This window comes from Micrasema longulum, unplaced genomic scaffold (assembly GCF_059751315.1).
Source record: "Micrasema longulum isolate JH-2025_06_02 unplaced genomic scaffold, ASM5975131v1 h1tg000389l, whole genome shotgun sequence".
In the NCBI taxonomy this organism is placed as follows: domain Eukaryota; kingdom Metazoa; phylum Arthropoda; class Insecta; order Trichoptera; family Brachycentridae; genus Micrasema; species Micrasema longulum.
The window spans coordinates 330920-354438 of record NW_028277590.1 but is presented as its reverse complement, the minus strand read 5'-3'; the positions used below and the strand labels follow the sequence as shown (position 1 = coordinate 354438).

The window sequence follows — 23519 nt, the reverse complement described above, 5'->3', positions numbered from 1 at the left end:
GGAATGTAAAAAATGTGTAAAAAAATATTTGATACTACTTTTGGCTCTCAACCAGAGCTTAAAGATTTCGAAAAAGTCCATTTTTTGCGCTAAACCGGCTGTACTTTCGTATTAAAGTAAGAAAATCAGTCCAACTAAATTTTATAATGTGCATTGATCCTTATTTATTAAGCATCTAAGGGCGTGAGTTGCACTTTGTTTTGTAATAGATGGGTAGCATTGTTTTCGTCAATATTAGCCAACGAAATCAGTTCCTCGGAGTGTAAATTGTTTGCATGTCGGTAATTTTAAAACGTGTTTGACTTTGTAATGTGATTAAGTTATATCTTTACGAACAAAATAATAATTTGATCAATATAGATAATTAACAAAATGTTTAGACAGTTATACACTTTAAACCTCGGTTGAGGGCCAAAAATAGTATGGAATATTTTTTTAAATATTTTTTACGTTCAATGTGATCCAAAATGCAACTTTTTAGACTCTTTTCACTTTGATGTCTAAAACAATAAAAAAAACTTCATACATTATCGGCCCACTCTAATGTACATTATGTATGTACTATTTTATTAGAATTTTAATTATCACTAATGTCTAAGCATCCGATAACAAACTATTAGTTGATAGTTCATCGCAAAGAATATTGTTCAATATTTAATGTTTATTTTTTTTTATATTAAGGCAATCCATCCTAAGAAGGATGATTTATTTAATGTTTAATAATGTAAAATAATATTGTAATAACATTTGTATTTTCAAGAATAAAAACTATAAAAAAATACACATAACTACATAATATTAATATTTAAAAAAACAAATCGTCAATTTTTCTTTTGACAGAAACGGATGAGAGCATTGTAAGTTTATGAAAATATTCGTCAGAACCGAGATTTTTTTATATCCACATTATTAAATAATAAAGTAACATATTCGAAGGTTTACAAAGGTCGTTTTAATACAATAATAGAAAGGGACAACCAAACGGAGAGTAATTTCACCGGAAAAAATGTAAAATAAGCAGAACAAAAGCCGGCTTTAAAATAATAAACCGGCCTTTATATTATTCGGAAATTATTCAAGGAAAACCAAAATCGATGAAACCAGAACATCAAGGACCGATTTTATTCGAATCTTAACGAATCGTTATGATTTAAATGTGAACTATCACGCCGTTTCCCCGTGGGGGTAGTAGGCATAGAGTATAGAACGCCACTTAAGTATGTGTTTGAGTACAGACCTCGCTTGCTCTTCATTCATGTATCTTCTCATGAACGCACGACGATTATTCCGACTTTTGACATGTCTACAAGTACTTAATACATTTGGTCATGCTGTGTTTCTAGGTCTTCCTCGTTTTATGCATCCATTAACATTAGCATTGTAAATCCTTTTAGCTGTTATTTCGCTAAGTTGTTTCAATTTGACCATAAAATTATGCCGGATGAAATATTTGAAGACACGATTATCCCAGTGTATTTATTATAACTTGACTCCATTTTCTTAACCAGTCGAAGTACAGATTCAGAACGGATAACAAAAAATGATAGCTCGAAACAATTTACCTTGGAACTTACAAGGGTAAAAACGAAGCAGTCAACTAGATCTATACAAAGATTTGAATAAAAAAAATATAAAAGAGAAAAGGTTGAGAGTAATGACGAGAGATAATGGGCCATCAGGAGAGATTGCCCTTTTAAATAAATCCGATTAGAAATTTCTAGATTTAAAACATTCCGAGAAATAGCAATATCTCGATTGCCAACATCATTTATAAAATTATATTGGAACTAATATTACTTTATGAGGAAGTTCAGCGGTTTTTTTTTTGTAATTTTTTTATTTGTACAACCAATTTTTATTTTATTTTTATGTATCGTATTATCATCGTTTTGGTTTTTTTATAACTCCGCGCGGGACGTCACTAGTTCTCTTTGGTGAGTTATCCTGGTTGGCGGGTTGGTTTCCCGGAAACCGGAAATTTATCACAACAATCAATCATTGGTTGATTACGAAGAACTTGCGACGTCATTTGATGAAGTTCGATTATATTGTTTTTTCATAAATATTAGAGGAATTACGCTGTACAAATGCCCTAATTTTTACCGCGTGTAAGAAAACATTTTTAACATACAATTTCCCAAAGCACTAAACTTCGGCATTATAAATGGCTATGTATTCAAATCGAACTGATGTGTTTATTTATGCCACATAAATATAGACGCTCATACATCATCATCATCTTTTCTCTATCTGCATCCCGTGATGCAAAGGGCAGAGCAAATGGGATTCAAATTACAGGGCAAATGAATGTTTTTTATTAAATGAAAGGTGAGATGATCAGTCTTACGCTTCAGGTACCAGGCCAGTAACAATGAAACATTGCTGTGTATAACCGCCTTTAAAACCAATATTTCACGTCCACCCAAGAGTCAAATGAAAAAATAAATAAATTCCAAATAAGACACAAACAAAATAGAGCAAAACACCAGGAGAAGCGTAAAATCTTAATGATTATTTTTATAATGCTTTTTTATTTATTTAAATAACATTTTAAGTATTTGTCCTAGCACAATGTTAAAAGAAATCGTAAATCTGAGCGTTTAAAAGTAAATTTAACCACAAAAAATAACCATACCAGTCTTGATTTCTTTAATAACAAGTTGTCTTCTTTCAAACGATCACTGAATCAAATTCGATTATAAACACCTCTCTCCCGCTTCCACTCCCACAAAGTCAACTATATACCATTGTGTCGTTCTACTTTTCTTTATAATAATTTTCTACGTATAAATATGTCCTTAAAAATTCCCATAAATAAATAAAACGAAAAACAGAAAATAATAATTCATTCATACAAATAAAAATTGAAAGCAGTTTTTACACTTGTATACACTGATATATTAAGATATATAAGTATGTAGAATCAATGGATGACGAAAGAATAGTAAAACAGATATATATTGTGAGAATGAAAGTAACGTAGAATGAGGACGACCAAAGAAGACATGGTATGATCAGATAAACTAAAATCTCAAATTTGGTCATGTCAAAAGCAGACACAAGCGAAGGTATGTATGAATGTGGAAGAAACTAGGAATGCATGTTAAAATAAACTCTCTACGGGAAAATGGCGTAATGGTAGTAGTAATATTAGTACTTTATGTTACATTAAAAGTTATCATCATAAAACGTTATTTTTTTAAAATAATTTGTTGGCATGTCACCTTATTTGTCAGTATAATGTTAATTTAAATATATATATATATATATATATATAACTTACGAAAGTGAGATAAAGAGGACAACAGACGAATTTAGTTGATTTTGAGAAATTCTAATAATATTTTGAATATAAGAAGTTTAGGAGAGTAAAGAAGGGTTCGCATGTTACTAGGAAGGTGGGAGTAATTGGATATTTCAGAAAGAAAGGAAGGGAATCCATAATTGATCGGTCAGAAGAGGAATATGTAGTTGATATCCTCCTTACCTAAAAGGTACACCCACATTGGGGAGTCTAATACCTTTAGCCTTGCCAGGTGGAATCTCATACAACAATGCCCCGATCGCATTCGGCAAATGGTAGACGTTTCTTGTTTGCTGAGTATAACCTTTTTGAACTAACGACTCCGTGGTATAGCTGGTTGAATCAGAGCGTGGTGTTTCTCTTTGTTGAGATTACTAATGTTCCACTGTTCCGTCCATCTAACCAGCAATCCTTCTTCAGTGGGGACGAGAATGTCTTCGATGGGGATATTTATATAAACATAGTTACTATGGAACATTATTATCGAAAGTCCAATATAATTGTAAGCTGTGCATAATCGGTTATTTGGGCGATTCGCCCCTGATACTCGGGTATGGCCAAATCTAATACCATTAGGAAATTGAAAAAGTTTCCATAATCAGCGAATCCACCGAAGGGCCTAGGGGGATGTTCTCGGTTGATAAGGTCGCGCGTACATTTTCATGACGACCTATTTTTTTCATAAAAGAAAAAATTTGTCTCGCGGCCATCCTTTAATAAAGATACTCGCGCATCGCACAGTGGTCTCACAGTAATTCACAGTGCCTAAAAGGCGATATCTGAATTGTGACGTCATAGACGATTATTATTCATCCTTTATAATTCTTGGGTTCCGCCTCGTGGTGCAATGGTCAGCGCTATACTGCCCAATGTTCGATAGGCCGAGATGGGAGTTTGAATGCAAACTAAACACTCTGATTGCTGCGACAAATAACCTAGCAAAGCTTCTGAACTGTAATAATACACGATGAGAGATTGTTAGATTCATTACAGGGACGATCAAGTAGGCTAAGTTATTTAATGGTGATATTTAGGACTTTTGTTTTTTTTTTGTCCAACCTTTACGACTATTTTGTATCATTTGATAATTTAATATTTCAGCTGTTTTTTTATTTATTCTGATTCTGCTTTTATTTTTATTATTTTTATCTACGGTGAAATAAGTTAAAGTCAACTGAATATAATTTCAAGATAAATATATTCGATAATACCTTGCATATAACAAAAGCAAGGTACAAATAATTTGCAATTATAAAAATATTTTTTTAAAAAAAGGTCAGCGCGTTTGCCTACAGTGCAAAAGGTCTCGGGTTTGATTCCTTATATGGTTAACATGAAATATTAATTTAAAATGAGTTTATACACTAACGACTTTTACACAATTCTAGGTATGTAATAAGACTTTTATACAAGTACACTTTTAGGGAAATAATATTATTTTATATAATAATAATATTTGGTGTAATAGTCAGCGCATTTTGTCTACCATGGAAGAGGTCTCGGGTTCGATTCCCGACAGGGTTAATATGAAATAATTATTTAATAGGGTGTTTTCACACTAAAATAATTCATAGTCCCTGAACTGGTACCTGAATCGTAAGACTGATCATCTTAGCTTAACGTAACAAAAAAATGATAAAGAGACGCTGCAATTGGTATACCAATGCAGTGCCCTATGCACCATTAGGTGTGGATGGGGAGTGGTGATGATAAATAATAGTCGAATTATGTCATGGCTGCAACCCGTACAACTGTTGCTCAGAGAAATCTCTTCTTTATCGCACAGAGAGTATTTTATATTTTGTAAGAGCATATTAAACTCTTAAAGACAAAAACTATTTTCAAAAAAGAAGTTAAGGACTGGATTTTCCTTAGTGAGAGGGATTTGAGTGGGACACTCCTTAATGATTTTCCGAATGTTTGAGTTTGCTATTTACCATACTGACGAACCATATATTTTTTTTTTCATATTATTATATTTCTGACCCAATATAATATTTGTGATGATATACTCGTAGATCTGTGTCAACTAATGACTCATCCCAATTCAAAACAGGACTTTTAGTACCATGGAGTTGGGACTTATGTCCCAAAAAATGTGTAATGAACTACTTATAAGTAAATGAGGCATATCTCAAAATGAAGTAAATTGTTTCCCTCGAGACGGGACACCCCAGTATGGAAGATGAAAAAAAATAATTAAAAAAATTGTGAAAGAAAGAATAAATAAATAAAAACAGCCCCTGTACTGGCACCTGAAGCGTAAATGATTGAGATACGCTGCGGTTGATGTACCAATGCAATGCCATATGTATTATTAGGCGTGGAAAGGGATAAATAATGAAAAGGATAGTTTTTAGATTCATCGTTGTTAGCGGAAGTGAAAAATCGTAATCAAAACTAATAAATAAAAAATACTGCGCAATAGTTTTCCTCCTCGAGTGTACCACCTGAACAACACAGTGCATCACTTTATATTAAAGAAAGGTCCACTTTCGTTCTCCTCTTCTTATCCAAATACTTCCAACAAAGCTAAATAATATTCATTTTTACATAATACAGTTTGCTTTTTCCGTAGCACTGAACTTCCTCATTACAAGTTACCGACGTAGAAACATTAATTTTTTATACAAATATACACACTTTTGTACTAAAACATCGATTTTACTTTATATCGCCTCGATATGTACCGATAAAGATAGCGTTTGTAATCGAAGCCTAGAAGCGAAATGTGTAAGCGTGATGCAGTACCACCGGGTGCGGATAAGGAAATGATGATGAAAAAAGAAAAAGAAGGAAGAGAAAATAATCAAAAAGGCTATAAAAAAATGGATAGTGGAGCTAGATAGAAGTAAAATGGATTGTCTCATTCGCCCAAACCAATATTGAATCAACCGCTCCACAAGTGTATAGCTTATGTTAGGTTTTTGTTCTTATATTGTGCGTTTTGTAATATAAATAATAAAGATGTACATAAATACATAGTAAAGTCGCCACTTAAACCAGCCATTGACAGGTCATAAGCCCTGTAGATGCCTAGACTTCTATATTACCTTATCTTAAATGTTCTTCATCTCTGTTGTAATATGTTAATATAAACAGCTCCCCAGGGAGTTGAATCCAGTCCTTGTCTACAAAAATTTGGACAAACTCAAAATATTGTTGATAAATACGTAATGTTTAAAACTGTCTGAAGATTTTGTTAATTATCGCTTTTCATTAAGTTGGTCTTTTTTGTTTATTCTCAAATGTAAAAATATTTTTTAAAAAGTATACTGTTTAGTGTCCTCGGCACGGGTAACCCCAGTAAGGTCGCATTATTTTAATTATATTTTGTAAGAGAAAAAATATGAATAAACAAAGAAATAAAGGGCTTCAGTCGCAATCAATAATTAGAAGATTTTCTATTTAACCGCCTTCCTAAGAGTGCGGGACCACTGTGCACCGGTACGCTTCTCGCGTCTGTTCTCTCTGTCAATTCCCCATCCTTGTACACTAGAACCTCCCCTCGCCGGGCTAATGAAAGCTGTATCGCGACAAGGCATCGCAGTTTTTCTGCCACACATAATCCGCCTGTTATTCATAAACGACGTAACGACTAACGAACGCAATGGCACACGACAGCGACGCGAACGAGAGGGGTGGTTGTTTTGCTCGAGAGAAAATGTTCACAATACTCTCCCCGCTTCGACTTTCATATTACTCGCTTACTAACAACCGAGTTACGGGGATGATGAAGAAAATGCCACCGTAAAGAGATAAATGAAGCGATCGTGTCACTCCATCCGCCGAACAATGAAAGTATTTCAGAGCCTTAATGAGGATGACAGGAATAAAATAATCGAAGATGCGCAACTCAAGTACCGGATTTCGATAAAATTTTCGATGGAACCCTACAATTTTCAGTTTTTATTTACTCTTTTGTATTTTAACTATATTTTTTTAGGTTACCAATTCAAAAAATGTAAAAAATAAATGGTCCCATACATTGTACAAAGCAATTGAATGTAGTTATGCAGAAAGCAGGCCAGTCCACAATTATGAAAAAATTAGATTTTGGTGTTACCGGGTGCAGTAAGGTCAATTCTATGGTCTGCTAAAAACAGTCAGACACCTTTTATACAAAAAACTGTAATAATCACCTTCTGAAAATAGTGTCGATCACCAAAATGGCATTGTCGATCACAAAAACGGCATTTTTCAATTTGCAGAAAACATCCACAAAACTAGAAAAATCTTACGGTACTTTAAATATCATTAAAAGTGGTCAAATACTTAGTTAGATTTTTGTTTTTAATATTTAAAAAAAACTAATGTATTCATTTTTTTATAATTTGTCAAAAACATTCCAACTGTTGTGAAGATTTTATTATTTACTGTTATCATAAAAGCGCTATTATCTCAGTTTCACTTTCCTATGGCTGCCTGCGTTCTGCACAACTACGTTCAATTCTAAGTATATTAAGGGAAAACAGCACAACTCCTTTTCGAGGGATTTATCAAATCTACCAATAATCCTTATGGCCTTCTTCGGCCCCGCAGAGAACACAAATAATTCATAATAATACACACAAAACATACGTTTCAAAGTTCAACCAGCAAGCTTACATTGTAAGAATTTAATAATGTGTCTGATGACTGTAGATATTACCTGTAATCAGGAGACAGGGAGTTTTTTGCGCTATTATGATCGTAGTTAAACTTATCGAAGAGTTTCGAAATCCCGATACGGTTAATTAACACGAGCTAAGAGAGCGGGTGGGTGAGGGTAAGATAAACAAAAGACGTGTGTGAAAATACTCGCTTCAGAAACACGCGAACTATATAATAATTAATGGGGGTAATCTGGGTAAAATACCCACAGCGTAAAGGGCAGAGCCAACCAGTTCAGTCTTTTGTTGCTGCCGGGGACGGAACTCGTGCCCGGGGTCGTGGATTAATAAACAGGGTGACGGGTGGCGCAATGGCGCATACACGTGGAGCGAGGAACATGGCGGCTCCTTCTCCTTCTGCTAACTATCATGTAAACGGCACTCGTGCCCTGATTGGAGTCAACACAGAATTCATAAATATATAATGGTGCCAAAGGGAAGTGCGTTATTCTTAGCGTATCCGAACATGCAGCACACATAAAATCACAACCTCAAAGAAAACCTCACTTTTCTCTCTGCAGCTCGGTCTATTCGGGTAAACCCCGTTCGGATGGCACTCAAATCCGTGTAATCTTTCCCGAAAAAACATGACAAAAATTATGATCGAAATATCGTATATTGTAAACCAGAAAATCTCATTCGACGGCTTATCAGTCGGCGTGATAAGGAGAACTTTCGGTGAAAAACATTCCACAAAGCGTGTAAGAAACCGGAAATATTTTCTAGATAAAAAAACACCGAACAAAAGAAACGGTGTACGCTATATAGTAAACACAGTCTAGATAAACGCGTATCATGATAAGGGGAAAATTTCGTTATACCTGAGACAAGAAAAAATCAGGAGGCGTGATACGCATTCGTGCAAAGACAACCACATTGCGGAACATTAATTTACTAGCAACTCTATGGTAAAATGCTTTCCCGATGATTGAACGAATGTTTTCTGTTCCAGGTCCAGTGAATTCGTTTCCGGTGGTTATCTTCATTGCAGGATCCATTTCGATAAAATTTTAATTTGACTTAAAATAGACAGGCTGATCAAAACATAAGGTGATTAATTTTATTAATAACAGTACTCTCCCCGGCTAGCGATTCACTTATATCAGCGTTGGTTCCATGATTGGAAACGTTTCTAAAAGGCTTCTTTCGGAAAGGTCTGGCCGTAGCCCCTGGAAGAGCCAGAAGTTGGGTGGTGCTAAATCCGAAGTGTAAGGTGGATGTGGACAGACAGGTACCTTTATTTTTTGGCCCCACACTTTCGGCAAAATTTGTCGAATATCGCAATAACTAGTCTCGTTTGGAAATTATTGGTTAAAATGCTTTGCAAAGACACGTACGCGATGTTCAAAGCTCTCGAATAGTCAGTCGCCTATTTGAACAAAATATTCTTCTCACTTTTTGCACGTTTTCATCTGTTTTCGAGGTCGAAGGACGTCCCGATCGTTACTAGTCTTCAACCGATTCATTTCCGCTTTCGCAAATCGCTCATACACTATCACCATATATTTATTTAACATTTAAAGAGTTTGCTTGGCACTTTTTTATTTTTCATTTATTTAACTTTGTGTACATAATTTAAATTGTGCATTGGAGGGGTTATTTCCAAATGGCAATTTCTTCCAACCAACATCAAATAAAAACCAAACTCAATGTTAGCGTTGTTCAAAATCTATTTATTTATTTATTTATTTATTGACACTTTATATACATATACAATAAATATACATATAAGGGCGGGCATATTGCCTTAAGGCAATTTCTTCCTACCTACCCAAACCGTTCAGTTTCAGAAAATTATAAATATATGGACATATTGAATCTTACAATTTTATACAAAAATTAAAAGCAAAGATTAACAAAAATAAATAAATGTATAAAAAAAAAAATAACACTTTACTATGAAGAGAGGAGAGGGGATGGGAAGGATAGAAGAAGGATAAAGGAACAATTTAAATATTTAGATAGTGACATTTCAATCTTGACTTAAATGTAAATAAAGAAGGGGCGTCTTTAACATTAGTGGGTAGATTATTCCACAATCGAGCGGCTACTACTGTGAAAGAGGAGGCAAAAAAATTAGAGCGATGACGGGGTATTAAAAGAGTTCTCTCGTTACTAGAACGAAGAGATAGTCCGTGTTGTGAAAGAGGTTGGATGAGCTCTCTCAGATAAACAGGCGAAGTGGGATTATTTAAAATATTGTGAAGAAGTGATAGAATGTGAATGTTTCTTCTATGCCTGATACTGAGCCAGTGTAGTTGCGTGCGATACTCGGTTATGTGGTCAAATTTGCGAAGATTAAAGATATAACGAATACAAATATTCTGCAATCGTTCTAACTTATCAAGCAATTCAGAGTTAGCATCTGGATAACATACATCCGCGTAGTCAAGGAGTGGAAGAAGTAAGCTCTGGACTAATGTTTGCTTAACATTAATTGGCAAGAAATTCTGTAATCTTTTAAGTGAGTGCAAACTGCTATAAAGTTTACGACTAACTTCGTTAACCTGATCGTGCCACTCTAAATGCTTATGAATGATAATACCTAAGTTTTTGACTGAAGTCATGAATGGAATTTCTGTACCATCTATTTTGAAAAGAGGAAGTGTGGAAAAATTCACTTTTGAATACATTTGTTTACTACCAACAAGTACAATTTGGGTTTTTGTTGGATTTATGAGAAGTCCATGTTTTTTTGTCCATAAAGAGATATGGTCGAGTGCAAGTGACATTACTCTATGTGTTTCAACAATGTCGACAGGCTCGAAATGAATATACAATTGCAAATCATCGGCATATAAATGGTACGAACAGGGGAGGTTTTTTGTTATTGGATTGATAAAAAGGGAAAATAAAAGTGGAGAAAGTACCCCCCCTTGTGGCACACCGGCGGTAAGATCAATCCAATCTGAAAAGACATCTGCCATTTTAACGCATTGACGACGGCCACGTAAATATGTTGAAAACCAATTTATCACGGATGAAGATAGATTTAAGGACTTAAGTCTAGCGAGAAGCAGGTCAAAATCAACAGAATTAAAAGCACTACTAAAATCAAGTAGGACCAAAAGCGTTAGACGTTTATCATTCATTGCTTGTCTAATGTCGTCAGTTATTTTAACTAAGACGGTAGTAGTGCTGTGTCCAGCCCGAAAACCAGATTGCAGAGGATCAAGTTGATTATGAAGTGTCAGATAACAGTTAATTTGTTTGTAAGCTATTCGTTCAATAACTTTGGAAAAGATAGGCAAAATGGAGATGGGTCTATAATCTTTTTTGGATGCAGGGGAGCCATTTATGCCAAAATCCATGATGGTTCTGGAAGTCGACCGACAAGCCACCACTTGTTCAAACTTGACACTGACTGTCTCAACAGATCAAGCTATCAGACTTATCACTTAAAACTAATGGAGCGTCAGCAGTTGATGTTCACCTTTTTTTTTATCACATCTCGTATATGTTACGATAAAATGTACTCATTATCATCGTACGAACGAATATTTTGAAAATAACGACGAAGAACGAAGTGAGATATTGAAGGCACTCACCGGACTCGGAGATGGAAGCCGGTTCGCTATCCGGTAACTCGTAGCGACTCACGGAGCCGCTGGAGGCGGACGCGGAGGAGCACTCGGACACGGAGCGACGCTGCGTCATGTGGTCCATCTGGTCCAGCTGCTCGAGCTGGTCCAGCTGGCGCATCTGGCGCAGCTGGTGCAGCTGCTCCAATTGGTCCAGCTGCTCGTAGGCGCAGCGCTCCAACGGTCGGCCGAGCTGCTCCGCCAGCGGCCGTCCGCTAAGCTGCTCGGCGAGCTGCCGCCCGCCCAGCTGCTCCGCAAGCGGCCGCCCGCCTAGCTGCTCCATGAGCTGCCGCCCGCCTAGCTGTTCCACGCGCCGCCGCAGGTAGCGTTGTTTGCGTGCTAACTGCTCCTTACACGCGCCGTGCCGCTTCTCGCGGTCTTCCAAACTCTGGAATCAAAGAAATTGCTCGCTTTATTTCTAGTGGCCTTCGGTGAAAGCATACAAAGGAAACAGAAAAATATTATGAGTATGACCAAATTTTTTGGATACCTCCAAAATTACCTCATAACACATTTGTTATGAATTTAAATGATTGTTTTTAAAATATTTTACTGAGAATAAAAACGCACAGAAAAGAATTGTAAAAATATTTTTTAAAAAACGTATTACAATAAATTTTTTCATACCTATGCAATATGACTTATATTTAAATACAGAATTTGATATGATTGGCATTTAATATTGATTTGGCTAATCTCGACCCGAGTACGGTCCGTTTTTTTGCCGCTAACTTCATGTTTGATATAGTGTCACAAAACCAAACACAATTTTTTATGCGTTTGGGCATCTATGTAATGTATAGAACGTGCATTATTAATGAGAGTAGTGACCACATCATTATGTGTCTATTTTTTTTTTAATCTGTGTAAGTCTTTATAGTTTTAAAAATTCACTAAGAAAGACCAGATCTTGTCTTGAGGTAGTATTTTTTTTTGTCCTAGCTTTAATTTTATTTAGTTGTATTTTATTTTATTAGTGTCTGTATCTATTATAAGAAATTGTATATACCATCGTTAGAATGGACTGCACAAGTCCGTCAAATAAATAAATAAATTTACTAAACAGTTTTCATATTTTTTTAATTTGGAATATCCAACAACTTTAATAATAAAAAATAAGATATTTTTTAAAGACTAAGGACACGAATACCTCATAAGTACAATAGGGGTAATTCTATTAAATATATGTTTCAGGTTGTGAATATAAAAATAATATAAACTAATGATTACACTAATTGGACTGACTCTTAAACATATAAAAAAATCTAAAACAGAAACAAAAGAAACGATAAAATGATGATTTTAATTTAAATATTTTAGCAAGTCGGGACATGAGAATTAATAATTGTGTCATCATGGAGTTGCGTATAAAATAATGCTAAAATAATAACACGTATTTTAAAACATTGAGCGTTTTAAATATATAAAAATTCATCCAGGAACGACCAAAGAAAATTTATAATGACAAAAAATATCAAGGTTTATTTGGGTTTAATTATAGATTGTAATTTTAATAGGGATGTACATATTAGAAAATTGTGTAAGCGATTAAGAGCAATAAGTAATAGAATGTATACATTAAAATATTAAGTCCCTGTTAATACTTTACGAATGATTTATTTATGTGTCTCTGAATCAATTTAACGATACGCTATAACTTCCTGGGAGTTATCAGGTGAAACTAATATTAATTTTATTCAAACTTTGCAAAATTCTATGATCTAATTGCAACTACATAAAGATGTATGCCGCCAGAGACATAATATTTCAATATCATTGATGTATAAATCTGTAAATAAATTATCTGTTAGGGCTCTACTTTGGTACAAATTAATTTGTCAGCATGCGTCGCACTCCGAGTATAAATACAAGTTGGTTCATGATTACAACACCAGGTTTACTAGTATGGAAGGGCTAGCTGTTCCCTAGATATTGCAATAAATATGGCAAAAGACCACTGCAATACAGTATACCTAAAATATTAACCATGGTTTTTTTAAAAGAAATATTTGCGTTCTTATGGTTTACCCAAATATTTCATTTTGAGGGCCATTTTCAACGAGTTGTAAATAACTCACTATTAGAAAAATAGAATCGAGTTGGGGTAGAGTGGGATTCGAACCACGGACCTTTGGTCCGTGAGTCCGAGACACTAGCCACAGGACCACAACCCGATTGTTACCAAACAATATTAAAAATACTGAGTTAAATACAGGAGTGAGACGTTAGCTCAAATTATGGTTAATAGAAAAAAGTTTTTTGTATTAGTAATAGTTTTTAATTTTTGATAATGTAATATGTAATGTTTTTCAAGTAAACATTTTGTTAATGTAGGTTAAGTGTGAATAATCTATATAATTTATAAAAACCTACTGACGAGTTGTATGTATGCAACTCAGAAGGACTTTAATTTAAGACTGCTTTGTAAATATTAAAAAAAAAAAAAAAACATGAAAACATCTGTAAAATAAATACATCTCTTGAGATATGGCGCATTGTTAACAAGTGGAAATGGCGAAACAAATATGCGGGAATTCGGTAAAACAGGCACCCCCTCGTCTTGTGAATGTCACGAATGGCCGCTACGTGTAACTGGTGCATACGTATTGCGTAGCCTGGTGATTCCGCTCAACGCGCGAGATTTCTACTGGGACTCTAATGTCACCCAATAGGGTATTTTCACGTTTTTTTTTTATTTTGCAAAAAAATTGAAAAAAAAATTACGATGGTAACTGTACTGTTTTTATTTTTTTATGTCCACGCGTTAATTTTTCAGAGCGGTTTAAAAACGTATACTTTGAATTGGCGCCAAAACGAACATTCGGATGCCGTATGGGCTTGTGACGTCACGCGTTACGAATTTGACTGACCGTTCAAACAAATTCATACGAATTTGTATAGCCTACGTGTTGTTTTTGTTGTAATTGGTTGTTTTAACTAATTAACGCGCATAAAATGTCTTTAGTTATAAGATACAAGTACTGTTTAATTCCGATGTGCACAAACACTACGGTGAAGACGCAAAATAAAGCTTTTTTCGCCATTCCTAGTACCTAATGAAAAAATGCAGAAAAAGTGGTTTAACGCATTTGAACGTTATGAAACGAGATGTTAAAAAAAAACAAACCACTATTCTTTTTTCCGTAGGTCTTGTTCAGTACGAAATACTATATTTTATGGTGTAGACTGTAGACTATAAACATTTACTAACAGTAGGTACTGAAATTAGCACTTATAAAGCTTGACAGGTACTACAATACTAAAATAGTTTATTCTTTGAACGTTATTGTTTATATTTGTATTATATTTCTGTATAAGTATAAGTGTTACTTAGTTTAATTTGTGGAACTGTTGGTTTTCTATATGAATAAAAAATAAAATTACGTAAAAATTGCTGTATGAAAACCTACCTTATTTATTTGTGAAATTTATTGCATTTACAAAATGGCAACTGACCTTGAGATGCTGGACAGTTTTCACACTTGCAGGAATCTATTATTTCCTAGACTTCATCGCAAATCAACGTCACCGAGTACGATTTGGTTCTAACTTTAAGTTCTGCTGGTGTGACTCGACCTTTTACCATTCAAATATCACCCGTCCGTTTTACTTGAATGTAATCTATGGCACTGTCTCCGTAATTTACCCTAGCTGATATATTAAGTAAATCACATTTAATAAAAAAAGGCATTAACACGCAGTCGAGCAACAGAGATGTTTACAAGCAATGGTATTTTATGGATTATGTTGTGTCAAAGTCACGTTACTTCCCTTTTGCATTAAATGTACGCTAAACAATATATTTATAGTACATGCAAATAATACAACTATTTGAATGAATACATTCTGGAAGCAAACATTATATATTTGCTTACCTTACGGCCTTTACATTTCTATACTCGAACTTAAAAAGTTTGTATTGGATGAGAAAAAAATACCCATCATGATTATATCTATTTTGGGCAAGTTATCGGACTTTCCTTGTAAAAAAACAATTTTAGTCATAATGCTATGGATGTTTATAAATGAAAACAAAAAAAAAAACAAAGGAAAAGACGAAATTTAACTAGAAAAAACAAATAAAAAGCCACAAACCGCCCGCGTCGCAGTATCTCAGTATAGGATTTGAGTGAACGGAGGATATATAAGTCACGCGTGACGTCATCAACCCTTTTGGCCAGTTACGGGCCGTTTTATTTCTATCAAACTTTAAATAGGAAATTATAAATGAAAACATTCGTTTCAGATTTTGATAGTTATATGGTTCGAATCGTAAAAATATTCTTTAAATACTGAATACATTAAAAATCATATCCCCAGTTTATGAAAATACCCTATTAGCGACCCCGCAGCCGCTACCCTCTGTATCCAGCCGCAGTACTGCCCGCACTCTGCACCGGGTACGGGGTACTATCGGTGCACGCCGAGACAAGGAGACGACTGTAATTCTCCGCTGATTGGAGGACTTCGTTCCCAGGAAAAAATGCAGCGAGGAAAATATCCAATTATGCAAGCGGTTAATTACGCTCGAGATATTAATGAGACCAGAGTAAGCAGAATCTAAATTGCGGACTCAAAAGCGGTTTCTCAATTTCACGTCATTATGGAGAGCCGTGGTATTTCACAATTAAACCGATCTACATAGATTAAGGAAGATTGCGAATTATCTCCATCCCGCTTAGTCGAAACTAATTGGAAAGAGTTGAAGCTGCGGAGAGCGGAATAATGGAGTTTCTATCACTGGCACTGTAAGCAACGAATATGGATGTTCTAAAGACATGGAAAGAAAATATCAGCAAAAACCACTTTTCCACAAAAGTGACGCGTCGGGTTTATAATGAAGGGATAAGTGTCGGTAGGAATTTCAATACTAATGGAAATAAATGCGAGAAGTTTTTTATCCGGAAAATAAAAACAAACTGAGGGCAATAAAACTCATGAAGGCAATTTAAAGGAAAAACTAATTGAGAAAAAATGTAAATTGGCTATATTAAGATATTCCCTTAATGACGATACTTGAAGAGTTGGAGCTCCCTAAGGATTTCCTACTTTCCTAATGAAGGTCGCGGTAGGGGGGAGTTCGCTGACCTTATATCATGCTAAGATACGTATTTTGTAGATATATTTTAAATATGTATTTACTCATCGCGGTTTTCGCCGTTACAAAAGTAAACCAATTGAAAACAACGAGTAAATTAAAATGAACTAAATGAAAAAAAAACACGAAATACTAAAAGAAACAATGTATTTCGGGAAAATTCTGTTGTTTTATAAATATTAACTAACAATAATATTTTCTCTTTAAATACGCTCGCGCGATAAGGCAAAAAGTTTTAAAAATTGTTTTAACTAGAAAATACAGGAAAATGTGTATTCGGCAAGCAGAAGTCTTGGTTTTCTGCGAACCTAAAGAAAAACCTAATGCGAAAATGGTTCAATCTGGCAAACGATCTCGATACCGATCCGGGATTTCACGCCTGCTCCGTTTATGATATCTCAATAAAACCATATTCCGCGATGCGTCGTTAAAGTCGAAAAATGAATGGTCTTTATGGCGGGTATAAATCTCGCCAAAAGTCCGAGGGCGGCAGAGTGTGCGATACATGGCGACCCGGCAACTTTTTACAGCGAGATCCATTTTGTCAAACATAAAAATGGGACCGCGTTAATTACCGTTAAACATGCATTATGCGGCGGCGGCAGTGAAATCCCTAAAGCAGCAACAAGCGACTGACAATAACGAGCCTGGAGTGGCATTAAACATTTGTTTACCTAGAGCGCTACCTGGACTCGTAAAACCGGTAATCTTCAAATACGTGATAGAGCCATAAAATATAATGGCTCGCTTTATAAACGTGCACGGAAAAAATCACAAAACAGATGTACGGAAAATGCAGATGGTGAAAATAAAAAGTGCGTGTGGGACGGAAACACTCATAATAAATTCACAAAGAGCTATTGAAAATTTGAGTATAAAATGCCTGAAGTCTCTTTGAAGAAAATGGGGGAATATTACTGCCACAAGAAAAAGAAGAAAACCATTTAGAATTACTTTTAAACGCCTCCTGCGTTATTTATTAGAGAAAGAAAAATGAATGAACGGTAGTCAATCACGAACTGATGTGGGTAGACACTGAAACACCAAAAAATATCAAATGATAAATTGTATGAACCTTGCAGGTTGTGTATTTGTGGAAATCGTATACGATGGTAGATGGTAGTGAATATTGTCCTCCGCAGGGGTAATAGAGGAAGTAAGGAAAGGTGGCCGAGGGCGGAAGTTGCAGGGAAGAGGGGAGAAGGAAAATTCCGGTCATAACGGCAACGGCTAAGTGAATTTAAGAGACATTAAAAACTTCTGGACGGCTCGGACTTTTAATGTCTTTAATCGTTTAAGGGTAAAAATAACACAAATATGTACCTAGTATCCTACCCACGTACAGTGGAGCCCGTCAATAATGAGATTTGTCTGCAATTATTGCTACATTGATCTTATTTTAATAAAAACATCAAAATGTTAATAGCTCGGTTTTTAAAAATTATTTTTTAAAGGGGTATTACATTATTTTCTGTCCATTAGTATATTTCAAATATTGTTGTAACACAAGTTTTGTCGTGGGTTTTTTAACATTCGAAACAAATAAGTATTATTTCTAGATTAGTTCGAATTTAAAAGACCTTACTACGTGTAATTCAGCTATAATTGTTTATTAAATTAATATCATTTACTATGCATAATATAATAATTAAATGAAATTAAAATGAATATTTTAAACGTACATCTTATTTGATTTAACACATTCGGAGAGAAATAGTACAAATTGAATAATCTATAACAATTTTCACATCAGTCGAATAAAATAATATACATTTTTGAAGAACATAAATGGAAATATCGTGGTTTTTATCTATTTCGGAACATCATAGGGGTTTTTGGACAAAGGGGTCTTAATATAAAATGTTTGATATAATACTGGGGTGTGTGGGTATACTTTATGCGCATTTTCGATTACTTTCAGTTATCGAAGAAAAAATAGACTGAGGAAATGTCTAAACTTATAACGACCCTATGGGAAATTGGGAGAGCCTTAAATAATATTATTCCAATACTTGAAGCCCCATTATGCGGTCACTACTGTATTGGGTGGGGGTTGTTATATTAGGAAATAAAAGGTTTTCATATTTAGACTTTAATAGAGAAACTTGTCTAATCAAAACTTAGAGATAAAAAATTACTCAATAGAAATAGATTGAATATTATAAATCATTATAACAGCTAATTAAGTAGCCGACTTTCAATTAACAAGTTATGTAGTATAACGAACAAATCAAGCAGGGGTTGTTTTACACGTGGCATTATTTATCTCCATCTTTTCTTTGTGATTTGTTTTTTTTTCTTGCTTATTTTTTGGAAATAAAATCAATTTTTAAGAAATCGCAAATAAAAACAATATTCGAAAGGTTTTATGATACGCAAATGCGTTTTTGATCTATCGAATGAAGAAATAACATGTTCGTGAAAACCTTATTTTGTATATAAAGGCTGTAACGTTTTATCAAATAAAAGTGACTGAATAAAAATAATAATTTGAAATAAACTAGAGATTATGTCATTCCACAAAGTTAACTATACCTTTTTTTTTTTTTTTTTTTTTTTTTTTTTTTTTTTTTTTTAAATTCAAAACAATTTTTTTTTTTAAATTCCCGCCAAACTGCAGAGGCAGTTTTTTTGCAGGGATTTCTCTCTTTAAACATTTTTGTAACATAATATAACAAATGTTTACATAAAATATTTTTTAAAAAAAATCTTAAAAATATCAACAAAATAAAAGTTTAAAAAAAATTAAATACAAGTTAATCAAGTCTTTTTTGAAAACGAAATATATAAAAAATAATAAACAAACACTTTTTTTGACACTGTTTTAAATTGTTTGGTTTCCCCATTTTTTTTTATTTATTTTTTTTTTTTTTTATAGACTGAACTTAGAATTTAAGAAAAAGATTTTTAAAACCAATTTTACTTTGTTTTTATTCATATCAATATTTTTTATTTCGTCCGGGAGTCTCTTTACTATGCGAGGGAGTATATACGCCCTGGTCCTCTCTCCATACGCATTTATGGCTCTTCTTTCTATGAAGTTTCCTCTCGCTTTTTGGCGCGTTTCATGCTTATGTGATATTGGCGTTTTATAGAAATCCATGAAGTCCTCTGTTACCAGGCGATAGTATATCATATTCTACTTATATAATCAATAATGACCTACTTATATAATCAATAATGAAGTAAGAAGGGAAGAGCTCTTTCGTAAATAAATGAAAAAATAGGGTAGAAAACAAGTATGAATTCAAAGAAAAATAAAAAGGGCAGGAATTGATTTGAAATATTTGTAAGGTGGGTTCTAACCTAAGTAGGATTGAACAGAAAAACATCGGTTCGTTAAATGCGCGTTTCCCAGGAAGTTACGGCACATTATGGCTATCGAACCTTTGTACCTCGCTACCGTTAATGGTCCCGCTTACCGGAAGCTGGTCAGCTATAAATTATCCACACTAAATACAAACTTATAACTCAGCAAAAAATAATCCTAACAGGCGGATTTTCGGCTGGGCGTAACCAGAAACCTGGATCATTTCAACGCACAAAAGATTTCTCCACTCCCCGATTTTCGGCTAATAGAGCGGATTAAATTGGAAAACTTTTATATCCCAAACCATCAAATATTACGCCCGCTTTGCCAACTTTTTTTAATCGCTCGACAGCCTCTCAATTTTATGATTAACAAACTGAATTGCTATCCACAATGGCCTCAGGTTCGATTTAAACACGGACACGAGTAATACGGACTGGAATCATTTTATTGCAAAACTAAACTTTATTTGAAAAAAAAGGCGCTGCACGAATATTAAATATACATAGATTAAATTTAGTCGAGCTATATAAAAATGAATGTAATTGATGATTCCGCTACAGTTTGTTGCGAAACATGATTTTTTAGAAATAAATTTTATATTTAGAATGCTTAAAAAAAGCATATAATCGAAGAGCTAACTTTGTTATCGTCATGTAAAATAATAATAATGTAATAATAGCGATGTCACACTTGCCATTTCCGCCTAGATTATACTATATACATACCTTTTGTTAATTATACACTTTGTTAATTTAAGTAGATTTTAAGAATGTTTAGATTAAGTATAACTCATAAATGCCAATCTATTAGGGCTTACTTAAGCCAGTTGATCATGTATTTTGTGTAAAATCACTAAAAACAATTGAATATACCAACCAGTTTTAGAACATTTTTTTTTTAAATTTATAATTTAATACATTTTTCTAACACCTACATACTTATTATTGTTATTTAACACATTATATACATATACAATATATACACATATAAGGGCGGGCATGTTGCCTTAAGGCAATTTCTTCCTACCTACCCAAACCGTTCAGTTTGAGAAATCTACAAGTACATGGACATATTCTAAGAAATTACACTGAATATTAAAATTTTGTACAAAATTTATATCCGCCGCTTAATATCAATCTACTTTTTTGAAATTCTGTGAAATATTTTTGTACCAACGTTACCATGAAATATGTATTGGTAAACATTTTTTTCACCTTCAACTAACTAATTATCGAAAGTCTTATTCCAACTATGGAATTTTTGTAATCATTTATAAAACGTAGAAGCTAAATATTTATAAACAAGTCGCATATGGAAATATAATGTTTCCGATATGTACATATCTGAACATTGTTGTTGATTTTTACCCAAAAAAATAAAGCATTAAGCGAAGATGCGATACTTCGATAGTATCATTTTATTACACACATTTTCAGAAGGTGTTTGGATTGAAGGGTGAGATAGATACAAGTTTATACGACCGTTCAAATGGGAAATGAGTTATTTTGATGTATATCTCCGAACATCGAGTCACTCTATTGGAAGAGGGATGGCGTAGCGGTTTAAACTGGAATTCATCGGAATAATAATAAATTATTCATAAACCCCCGCTCAGTACAATCGCGAGTAATTACAAAACATTATGGTTTAAACCTAAAAAATAAATCGATCAAAAACAGTATTCAAATCGTATTGAAAATTGTTGAAGGTAAAACGAAATTGATACATTAAAAAGGATTTATTAAAAACGTTCGAACCGATTATTTTGTAAAACTTGATTGAAATACGTAAACAAAAAATTCATTTTAATCTTCTTCGGATTGTTTTGTCATTTTTTTATAGCCATTACCCCCCAAAGACATTAATTTTAAATTACCCTCGGAGGGTGAAATAATCGTCATAACAAAACTTTTTAATGGATCCTTTAAGATGGTTTCGATGTTATAAAAACGAACTCTTTTATGGAGAGGACATTTGTGAAAAATATGTGAAGCTTAAAACGGTTCAAAAAGATCTGCCTCTCGGCGTAGTGGTTAACGCGTAAAGCTACTCTGAATGAGGTTCGGGGTTAGGTTATTTATATCACTGTATCTATAATATAAAAATGGTTCGTTGTAATAAGTTCAACGATGAAGTGTCCAATACACACTCAAAATGATTAGATTTCATGTGGATCATTTCAAGAACCGAATCCGGGGCCTTGTACGTAAAAGACAAGCGCATTAACCCCAGAAATACGAATTGGACATCTACACTACATACGTTTAGAAAAAAGATTCTACTGCGAATGAAGAATGCGATTTTAAGATTAGCTAAGGAGCGTTCTACCCTCACAATTTACTAGTTTTAGGACGCAATTTATTCGAATCAGCGATAAAAATAAATTTTATTTTTTATAGGTCCAGTTTTCTTTTAATGGCAGAGAAATGTACGAAATACGGTTCCAGAAAAAAATGGCCAGCAGTATTTTAAGACAAAGGCGCTTGTAATGATTGCAAGATACAATATTTCAGAACAAAACATAGGGACGATTACTATCACCAAAACAAACAAATATGAGGATAAATTCTCATTTGCTGCTGCGAGAAAAATAAAGAAAGCGAGAACGTCTTCTTAACGTGCGCAGATACGGCTCCAGATAATCTACTCACACAGTAGAAACTCATAGTGGACACTGGAAAATGTATCAGTGATTATTAAATTATCAAACATAAATGCTGTGTAAAAAAATACGTTAAATCACGAACAAAATTAGTGAATTTTTTAAAAATGCATTGAATTTTTGGATTCAAACAAATGAAGAACGTCGTATCCGAACGATTGAAGAAGTTCTTGCAACTGGCGCGATTCGTTTCTCGCCGCATCCGTTGCAAGAAACAAATTCAATTAATATTTATTTTTCTTAATTGGCCTAAGTATTGCGTATTTTTTCATAATTTCCTTTCATATCTTCTCTTTGCCACCTGCTGACGTATCTTTAAAATATAGGCTAAACGAATTACATGTAAAAAAAATGTCGTATATGAGCAAACAGGGATATTTCACATACTACGAATACCGATAAAAAATATGGGAAATGGATTTTAAAAAGTTAACTGTATTTTAAAAATCAACATGAATCAATAGCCAGGAGAAATGTTTTTATACATAACTTTTAAAATAAAATTGCTAAAAAACATGTCTATTCGTGACATTTAAAAGGTCACAAGTCTCAAACAAAGTTCAAAATTTAACCGAATTGTGACGTGTTAGGGGCGTGGCCAATGCAAAGAAACCGTTTTCGGAAGAATTTAAAATTATAAATAAAAATATATTTTTCATGCTACTATTAAGTACAATTTTTTTTAGATCTCGACACTATTTTATAGACCCTTATTAATTTTAAAATTAAAAAAAAACACGTGATATTCCCCTTTTCTATCCATTCGCAACATAACATTTGTTTTTCGATACCGTTATTGATACGTACACCATAAGCGCCCTTGAGGTGATTTTTACAAAAACGGCGCTATATAAATTATCCAAATATATTTATACCATCAGTTAATTTCCGACAGCTTTCGGCAAGTGC

The 23519-nt window shown here is 33.8% G+C and overlaps 1 protein-coding gene across 3 annotated transcripts in view; it reads right to left on the bottom strand.

The window, feature by feature from the left end:
* LOC148281955 (uncharacterized) overlaps positions 1–23519 on the bottom strand; it is a 375794-nt gene that overhangs the window by 91568 nt on the left and 260707 nt on the right. For all 3 annotated transcript variants that reach the window (XM_088225821.1, XM_088225820.1, XM_088225819.1), the window contains one exon: positions 11505–11925. In XM_088225821.1, coding sequence (XP_088081947.1) covers positions 11505–11820 — 316 coding nt within the window. In that variant the 5' untranslated portion in view covers positions 11821–11925. The remainder of the gene's footprint in view (positions 1–11504; positions 11926–23519) is intronic.